Source organism: Grammomys surdaster, unplaced genomic scaffold, assembly GCF_004785775.1.
Source record: "Grammomys surdaster isolate TR1022 unplaced genomic scaffold, NIH_TR_1.0 125941, whole genome shotgun sequence".
NCBI classification, from domain to species: domain Eukaryota; kingdom Metazoa; phylum Chordata; class Mammalia; order Rodentia; family Muridae; genus Grammomys; species Grammomys surdaster.
Genome location: NW_021620763.1, coordinates 4,863,301 through 4,872,871, shown reverse-complemented (window position 1 = coordinate 4,872,871; position 9,571 = coordinate 4,863,301). Strand labels below are relative to the sequence as shown.

Here is a 9,571-nt window from a genome sequence, read left to right as displayed (position 1 = left end):
ACACACACACACACACACACACACACACACACACACACACACACACAAAACCTGAAGTTAAGAGGATAGACTTCCAAGAATATGTTTAGTGTTATCTCTTCTCATTCACTACTGTTATTATCCATGTTTGAGGAGGTCAAGGACAGACCTCCACAGGGGTCACAGGGACAGACCTCCACAGGGGTCACAGGGACAGACCTCCACAGGGGTCACAGGGACAGACCTCCACGGGCTTTACTAGAAAGGAGCTAAAACCACCAAAAATCTTTTTGTTACACAAGATGACAAGGTCAGTCAAGGAGAAGAGAAGTGGATTACTTAGAAAAGGGCAACTACCAAGCCCTTTGTGAGGACTTGGGGGGAAAAGATTTCTCCTCATCTTAAGTGTGGACTCAGAATTCAGCTCCATCTCTAGCTCAGAAAAATGCAAAGAGGTCCCTTTCTCGGCGCCATGCTTAGCACCTCCCCTTGAGGTACCCCTTTCCCTTGGTCTGATTGAGGGGGATCAGCACCCCCTTCTATAAAGGGATGACTTGAGGTCCCAGCATCTCTTATTTATCAATAGCTCTTCTTTTACTGGAATCATTATTATGAACAGTGAGTATTTCCACAGTCTACACCAGTGTCACACAGCTGTGGCTTATGCAATCCCTTAGTCACCATTTTTAATTCCCTCCTGGACTGATACCCCTAAGACCTTTCTGTAAGAGGTCCTAATGCTCCCTACCACTTATCTGGGTGAGTCCTCTTGCTCACTTCTGGCCTTCTGGAAAGACAGCCTTCAGGTGGGAGAATCCATACCTCTAGCTGTGCTCTTTTCTCCGTCCGGCCAGGCAATCGAGTGAAAGGCTGTGGGTGAGATGCAAATAGGGGCATCGATCTCCTGTCCTTGGATTGTGGTCCTGGTGTCCACCTTTGACACATCTCTCAGAAATCTGGGACGGAAGCGGATTCTGCACTAGACAGACAACAAGATGGATCATTTTCCAGCATGGCTATGCTTTCTGGAATTGGGACTCTAATTCATAATGCAGATCTAAACAGGCTTGGATCTCTGAACCCTTCTTAGGATAAGTTTATTGATCCCAAAAAAAGAAGCATAGGCTTAGGATGTGTCAAATTTCCATGAAATCATTGCCCACATTAACCCAGTCCCTTTTGAACTGTTGGTGAATCAAAGTTCAGCATAGCGTCTATCTTGCATTGTTAGAGTACTGTTTCTGTGTCGACTCTCAGTGCTTAGATGTTTAATTTAGTCTTTATTAGCAATGACTAGACAGGGAAAGAAAATTTCAGACATTCCCAGAAAGAAATACAAGGCAATCAAGAGTCTAAATCCTAGAAAACAATCATGTCTCACAACCCCTGACCCTCAGGGAACTAATTTTATTTGATTAATATACTGCTTTACAGAAGGCACAGTAATTCACAAATGACATCTAAAACATTATTTTACAACACATGGAAACTTGGATATAGCTGTTGTTGGCTGGCATATGCTCCAACCCTCAGCTTTCAAGTCCAGTTCTCGCCCAAATCAATCTTCCACTATCCCTAAACACCCTTTGATCTCATTTTCTCCAAACGTGAGTCCTAGCTTTTCCTTTACATTGTTCTCTTCCAAGGCAGCACATTTGGGAGCTCAGGTCGTCTAGAGCTGCAAGCAGCTTTCTACACCTTGCACTGCCATTGGTCCTGTTCCACCTTTACAACAACGAAGTTGCTGGGATGAAGAAAGCTGACAACCCACTTGTCCTAGATCTAAGATACATTCTCTACAGAACTTCTTCCCAGGTCCGTATCCCTCATCCCTACCCTATGGTAAAACACAGAAGGCTGCCATTTTCCTGTCTATACTGTGTTAACTAAAGGCAGAACTATTCCCATCTCAGGAGCTTTCAACCAGTGCATTCTAGAGTAACAATGGAGAGGATAAAGAGCAGACCTTTTAAATGCTGCCATGTTGTCATCGTAGGTGATGCCGTCATCAGCTTCTCCTTCAACAAAGTCCCAGGAGATCTTAGACAGCTGTTTTTGTGCTTGTGCCTTAAAATCTGCCAAACACACCAAAGGCATTTCTGGACCTTCAAGACAGAAAAACAAAACAAACCCAGTGAGAACACTTGGGATATAAAGGGGTTGGGCAGAGTGCGAGGCTGCTTAGATGCCACATCTGTATGTTGGTGTTCTTTAACTCAGTGCACTTCTGTTGACCCCCAAACCAGGAGACTTTCTTCCTCTCACAGCCACTCCACACAACTGAGTCTTCTAAATGTCTACCACAGTGTCTTCCTACATCCTACACACATTGCTTTAGATCATAAAGGCTGTACCACAGGATGACAACTGAAGTCTCTCTTGCCTCCTCATCTCTTTCCAGGTGGTGTGGACCTTCATAAATGTCTCATGGCATCCCTAGTGTCTCCATAAGCCCACATCAGCTCACTTGCCCCTTTCTAGGACCTACCTCACAACTGTCTACTTAGTGTGAAGTCTCAGTGGCCTTACTTTCACTGTGGTATGGCATCTGTACCACTGTGTGAAAAAATCAAGTCTGCCCTGATATCAGTGCGAGTTACCAGAATCTCTAAAATGTCTGGATTACTCGAGTCTATGGACAACATGGTGAAAGCAGTTGTTTATTTTGGATTTCCTTGTGGCTGGGTGATTGAACATGTTGCCAAAATGTCACTGTCTTCTACCTTTTGCTATTTTTTCCAAAAGCATATTTTGTTCCCCTTAATTGCCATCAATGAGCTGATGCATCTAGTACATGGAACTTCTAAACCAAGTATCCAGAAGGACTGAAGAGAGCTTAGTTTAGGACTTGCCAGTAATTTCTCCAATAGGAACAAGAACAGTGAGATTAACAGCTGCAAAGATGCTGGTCACTGGAATTGGTCACAGCATTCAGGGCTCTTACACAAACAGATTCTGGAAGGAAAGAATGTGAAATGTATACTTTAAATACCTAGCTAACTCTGGTGCAGGAGATAACAGTGTAAAAGTTACCCTGAGCCTAAAAGTAGAAACCAAAGGACTTTTAAGTTATTGGCTGAGGGAAAGATATATGTACCAGGAACTCACTCTTCAATCAGAAATGTTTTGCCTTGTGTCTCCCAATGTGCTCTGTAATTCTCACCTTGTTCCCCACAGAGGATCCCAGGCTCTTTAAACAAAATGCAAACTTTAATACCCTAGAGTTTCTTAGGTACAGCACTATGTATGCTATAAAATCTTCAAAGAAAACAATGCTTTGTCTAGGATAGTTGGCTCAGCTTAGCTCATCACCCAGAACAAAACAAGATCTTCCTCATCAGGGCAGCCAGCTCCAGTTTGTGTCTTGAGTCAAGGATCAGAGTTAGACCACCATAGCACAGCAGGAGATACCCAGAGCATCTTTGCTCTTGGGGTTTCATTTCCCATTTCTGAATTGTTCCTCTCCATATTTAACCTTGAAAGAATTAGCTTGAAGAAACTCAAGGAAATAAAGCTCCAGAAACAAAGGCTTGTGTGTGATCTGTGTGCAAAAGGCTTCCCTTATGCCCAGTCTGTTTCTCAGGACAATCAGGGTCAAAAAAGAACAGATACAGAGCACATGGAAACAGAGGAAATAGACCTATAAGAAATGGTTGGATAACTAAAATCCTCCTTCAATTTCTGATTTCAACACTGGTGTGAAGCAGATTGCAATATAGAAAACTATTGCACCAAATTCTTTCTCAAATTCAGGGAAAGCTTTGAACAACAAAGTGGTGATTCTCTTCAACTGTAACTCTTACAGTCTTCCTTTAGTAAGAGCAATCAATCCAGTACTCCACTGACCTTTATTTACATTATAGAAAGAAAATTGGACAATTGTATCTTTATGCTTCCAAACTTTTCTTAAATGTTATTTAACATGTAATTTAAAATCACACACACACACACACACACACACACACACACACACACACACACACTTTGTATAACATATATAAAATTTACATTTTAAAATACTACTGTGACAACTTTTCTCTTTACTGTTGAACTGGAGGACAGCATCTATCTCTGGAGGCTAACAGAAGATATAGTTCCCAAGTCATTGCCTGCACTAATTTATTACCTAATATTCTACAAATTTCCTATTTTCTGAGCCTCATTCCCTCTGAATCCCAAAGAAAGAGATTAATGACCCATTAGCTGTAATGGATCTGTCTGACAGAGAAGGTGACAGCTATTAATGGAAAGATGAGAAGGGACAATGAAAATGAGGTAGCCTCGGTTATCTTTAAAGATGTTGAGATTAACACTTCATTGTCAAAAAGCTTTCAGATTCCATAATCACAATGCTATGGACATATAATGCTGAGCTGCTTCTCATGGAATAGATTCCAGTTCTGTGCAGTTTCTATGCTAGATGCATTCACAAAAGCATTACCATTGGCATTTATTGTATAAGAAATCAGTTACTAAAAGCTGCTGAAATTTTACCCCTCCTCCAAAAGCATAGACATGGCACTCAGAGGAATGCTAAATTGAAGAAATCAACACATCTGCATATTAATTTAGTGTTGTATCATCCTAAAGCCAGGGGTACAGTTGTGGAATCAGGGAAAGTCACAGAATTCAACACGTCATTGAGGCCATTTAGGCTACTTCAGTGATAAGATGCAAAGAAAAGTTAGGATAGGGCAACGTCTAGGGAAAAATCAAGTATGAGCTTCCAAGAAATGTGTTGAAACCTCCAGTGCCAAGATGAGACATGTTAGAGACTGTGCCTACCAACTCATGTTGGGAGCTGTCGTATGCTCACTCTCTGTACCAAAGTCCTAGACTCCTAGAAGGAAAGCAGATGTTTAGCAAAAATCACATTGTTTTAAAAAAAAACATTTCAGTTAAACTAAATCACTCTTATCAGGGCCTGCTGCTGTGTAAGTTTCTAGCTATAAGCCAAGCCCCAACCTTGAAAGCAAGGTCTTCCAAGAAATAACACTCTCCAAACTTCTATACTAACTTTTATATGCACACAGAATTATGAATGAGACATTGCAAGATAGTTGGATTGGCCTAGGCTTTATTAATGGATCAGGAGTAAGGTAAGTAGGGGTGAGTTAAAGCAAATATGAATGCTGAACTTTGTTAGACTAGCTCAGCACTGGGTGGTGTCCTGCCCACCAACTAACAAGGTTGCCTGTACAAAGCTCAATAGATGTAGTCAAATGCCTCTTCATAACCTCCATGTAAAGTGCCAACATTACAGGGGACTCTGGTTTGTTTTTTTTTTTAACAGAACTTCTGTTTAGTGCCTTAGATAGGAATGGTGTGTTGCTTCTCTGTTGGGCTTCTCTGGACTTTTACCTAGTTCTAGTTTCCCTCGGACCAGTTCTGCTTCTTCTCTACCCCAGACAAAATATTCATCCCACATTCTCACCTGAAATTTTGCCTCACTGAAGGCTTCCTTGATAACTCAGGATGCTTCCTTCAAGATCCTTTGGCCTACTCTCTTGGCATTTAGGCCAAGATTTTTAAAGTCAAAGATAAGATCAAGGAACACATCTTGAAGCCAAGTTTGGGAGATTATGGGGTCCAAGGTTAGCTGAAATGGATTCTGGGAAGACTGTTACAGCCTCAAGGATAGATGTTGCAAAAGTCAGGATAACCTTCATAGCTTTTATCCACAGCAATTTGTCTTAAATAATCTTAATCTTAAATATGTTAAATAAATATTTAAAAAGAACCACTAAATTCATGGCTGGATTCTTTAGGGAAAGAGTACAGCAGGATGAGGTTCTGCATGTTTTCAGGACAAGGGGGTTCAGACGGTAGCCTTGATCCCTTAGATCCGTTAGGCAAACAGGGTCAACCATGAGGAGAGCCCCAGGACAACCATAACAGGAGGGATAACTAACAGGAGAAAGAGTTGAATCAGTAATTCAGGAATCTGTCCTCAGAGTAATACCAGGAAAGGAATGCTCTAGCACAAAGGTGCTTTGAGAAACATTTGAGAGTAAAGGAACAGAAGCCTCGTGTGACCCAACAGGCATCAGTTTAGTCAGAGACTACAAGAATTGATCAACGGTTTTCATCAGCCTAGAAGAAATTCTGGTCAGGTCTTTGGGCTATCAGGTGAAAGGCACAGGACCCTTTTAGGTCATGATGCCCATTCATTAATTTTATGATGAGGAAATAAGTTCTTCTCTTTTGTCCAGTAACCCTCAACCACTCCATCTGTTCTCCCTGTAATGTCTTTTCTTCTATTGTCTTGTGCTCATGGACTGCCATGGGCAGTGTGTGTGCTATTTGGGTGTTTCTGAACTCTCTCTACACTAACCCAAGGGACTGATTCATGCTGTGTTCTGCTCTAGGAGCTTGTGTGTCACAGGTTGGGACATGCTCATTCCAGAGACCCTGAGTACACTCTCAGAAGCATCTTAGCATTTCTTACTTAATTTTCTTTCACTCTGTGCTGTCAGCAATTAAGATTGCTGTTCTCCGTAAGTAGAATTCATGAGAACTTAAAGAAATTATGCATAACATATTTTTTTATAGTTTCCAATGTTGAACAATGAGTACCAAAACAATGTTGCTCTGTAGCCTTTTGTATCGAGAGTGTGCCAAGTTTCAGAAACACTGTTAATCAAGGGAGTGCTTTCTGTCACTTAAAATTCAATCACTATTTTACTACCATTTTGTCTATGGGAAAAATATGTTCTGAGCTCTGAAGAAATAATTCCCAGGTAGAGTATTGATGTCCAACTATGCTGTTAATTATTTACTTTGTACGGGCGTTGGAGACAGTTTGGAGGATGCTGGAAGAGACAGCAGTAGAGCGATTAGAAAGATTGGGAGATTTCCTGAGTTAGTTAAGCAATGGAATGATTTAATTATGCATGTTAGGAGCAACATAATTGATCCTTCATAATAATAGTGATAGTAATTAATAATAATGACAGCGATGATGACGATGATGTGCTGTAACCATCTGTCACGTGTGCCCTGACACTGAACACACTGTGAGGAGCTTGGGTATACTAATGCATTAATTCTCATTGTCATCTTAAATGAAAATATTATTATCCTCCATTTCACAAGTGAGAGAAAGATTAAAATACTTCATACAAAATCACACATCTAGTTGTTCTGACTTCAGTTGCCTGGCTGTTAATCACCATGAAAAGAAGAAACTGTCTGTTGCCAAAAGTGGTTTCTAGTATGGCAAATACCTTGGATATTTGAAATATCTTGGTCATGTGTAGCATATTACTTCCTCTGGCAATATTACATCTCTACCAGAAATTATAAAGATACCAAATTAGCAAGCAAGCAAGTGGCCAACCAACCAAATGACCAAAAAACCCTCATCTAGACTCTCATTAAAAATGACCTGGGCATTTAAATCCATTTCAATACCTTACAAAACATTCTCCCACAGGCTTCAGCATTTGACCCTCACAATACAGTGCATGTACGAGTTAATGATTTTAAAAACTGGTTTGATCCTGATGCCCTTGAAGCCACATGGAGTAGTATATGGAGGAGTCACATATCATCTGTGCAGCACAAAGTGAACTCAGTCAATTTTTACAAATTTGAGCCACTGGGAAAAGTGTCCTGATTAATCCCATGAGGTTGCTGTGTTGGCTCTTTTTGCTTAGGACAGGGTGTACAGACAGAAGTTACACAAATGGTTCCTCTTCTGTTTATCATAGACTGAGGAGTAAGAAAGCCCAAATGTTCCAAAATATAAAACTGACTGCCAACATGATATTATGGCATTCCTGACTTCACACAGTGGCCTAGAGTCAGAACACAACCCGTGAAATAACCTTCAGACTATGAGTGAAGTACGAGTGAATCTTGTTCTTAGATCTCATGTTCATGCCCAGGGTGTCCCATTATGCACACACAAACATTCCACTGGCATAGCTGTATCACTTCCTGCTCCCCTAGACTATTAACATTTCCCAGTTATTAAAGACAGATGGGTTTATATGGCTAATCTGGCCAACTGGCTGAGTGTGGTCCTGCCATACTAGTTCACTAGGAAGATTTAGGATACTTCTTTTCTGCTGCTACAGCCAGCTAAGAGCTCCATTTTTCAAAATCCCCATCTATGAGATCAAGGCAGCTTGGATTTCCAAATATCTATTTGGAAACGAGTAGCCTTGTAGGCCAGATGGTTTTAAATGAACAAATATGTATTTGTACATATATAGTTTTATGTTAACTCGCTGGTGTTTTAGGGTATATTTTTACAATAGTTACTAGTTTCTATTAGATATCTAGACTGCCCTAAATACTGGAGGTTAAGTGAAAAGTTAGTTTTTCAGGCTCAGCTTTCAAAACACAGAAAAAAATTGAAAGCGAGATTCAGTATTTCATTCTCAGTTTACTGGTATAATTTAGAAATTAACATGAGTACTTTCTGAAAATACATAAAAATAATTCCCATTGCTTCTCAAAGTGAACCTCAGATGATTACCAGTATCATTTGTACAAGTTCCAGTTGTTACTAAGTTATAAAATCACAACATCACTATCAAGCCTAGGGTTCTTGTAAGACTAAAGGATTCTGTAAAATTCAGAAGGACAGAGTGGTTCCCAGTAAAGGCTTTAGGAGAGGCTGTAGAAGAACATGAAAAATCCTTTTCCTTTTGTTCTATTTCCTGGTTCACCTATTCCCATTCAAGTATTGGTTATATGTGTGCCAATACCACCCTGTCTTGGTTCCTCTTCTTCTCTTCAGTCCTCCCCAGATTTGTGTGGGAACTGATCACAACCCTAAAAAGCTCTTCTATTGAAGGGAATTCACATCAGTTTCCAAAGAACAGAGTATCTCCAAATAAATGATACAAGTTCTCTTTTTTGGAGAAATATTAATTATATTGCTTGTAAGAAGTAGTAGACCTGTCGCGACATTCTTGTCATTGCCAATTTTCCATGTAGTGAGCACATTTAAGGGCAAGGTCATTTTTAAATACTAGTACATACTTTTGCTAATTTTTCCTTAGGGATACATACATATCTGGCCATTTCTAGGACTGAGCCACTTCTGTCTGCAAACTCTTTGATACTACAGCTTCCTTGGGTAGTGCCTGAATGTCCCCAACTCTGCCACCTATCTCTATGTGACCTTCTTTGCCAAGCTTTCACTATGCCTCTCCCAAAGCACCCCCTATTTCATCTTCTTCCCAAGTTCCAAGCATATAGAAGATACCCCAAGACAAACCTGACTCTAAGGTCTTCCAATAAGCAGTAATAGCAGTATGCAGAGGCAGCCCTGCAAAGCCTGCTACAGTGAATCACTGTTCAGCTCTAAGATAAAATATATTAAAGGATAAACATTAACCTTTTGGTTAAATAGTTATCAGGGAAGTAATGAATAACCAGTCCAGATTAAAGTTAGCCTTGACATAAACTCGAATGGCTTTGTAATGTTTGTCCCCCAAATTAGTTGTTTACAAGTTATAAAAATCCTGAAATTTTATTATAAGATTAAATTCGAAATATAATGTAGTTGCTTATTAGCTTTCCAGCCACTTGTTCATAAAGACGGTTAATAGAAGAATATGAGTGATTTCAGGTATAG

The 9,571-nt window shown here is 40.2% G+C and overlaps 1 protein-coding gene across 5 annotated transcripts in view; it reads right to left on the bottom strand.

Moving 5' to 3' along the window:
- Positions 1 to 9,299, bottom strand: part of Hao2 (hydroxyacid oxidase 2) — a 15,625-nt gene extending 6,326 nt beyond the window's left edge. For 2 of the 5 annotated variants that reach the window (XM_028752994.1, XM_028752998.1), the window contains exons 1-3: positions 9,212 to 9,298; positions 1,946 to 2,084; positions 802 to 953 (exon numbers count right to left, since the gene is read on the bottom strand). In XM_028752994.1, coding sequence (XP_028608827.1) covers positions 802 to 953; positions 1,946 to 2,076 — 283 coding nt within the window. In that variant the 5' untranslated portion in view covers positions 2,077 to 2,084; positions 9,212 to 9,298. Of the gene's footprint in view, positions 1 to 801; positions 954 to 1,945; positions 2,085 to 2,831; positions 2,935 to 4,764; positions 4,820 to 9,211 lie in introns of those variants that run through there. The other 3 variants (XM_028752995.1, XM_028752996.1, XM_028752997.1) reach the window with 3 other exon arrangements.
- Between the last annotated feature and the right edge of the window lie 272 nt (positions 9,300 to 9,571).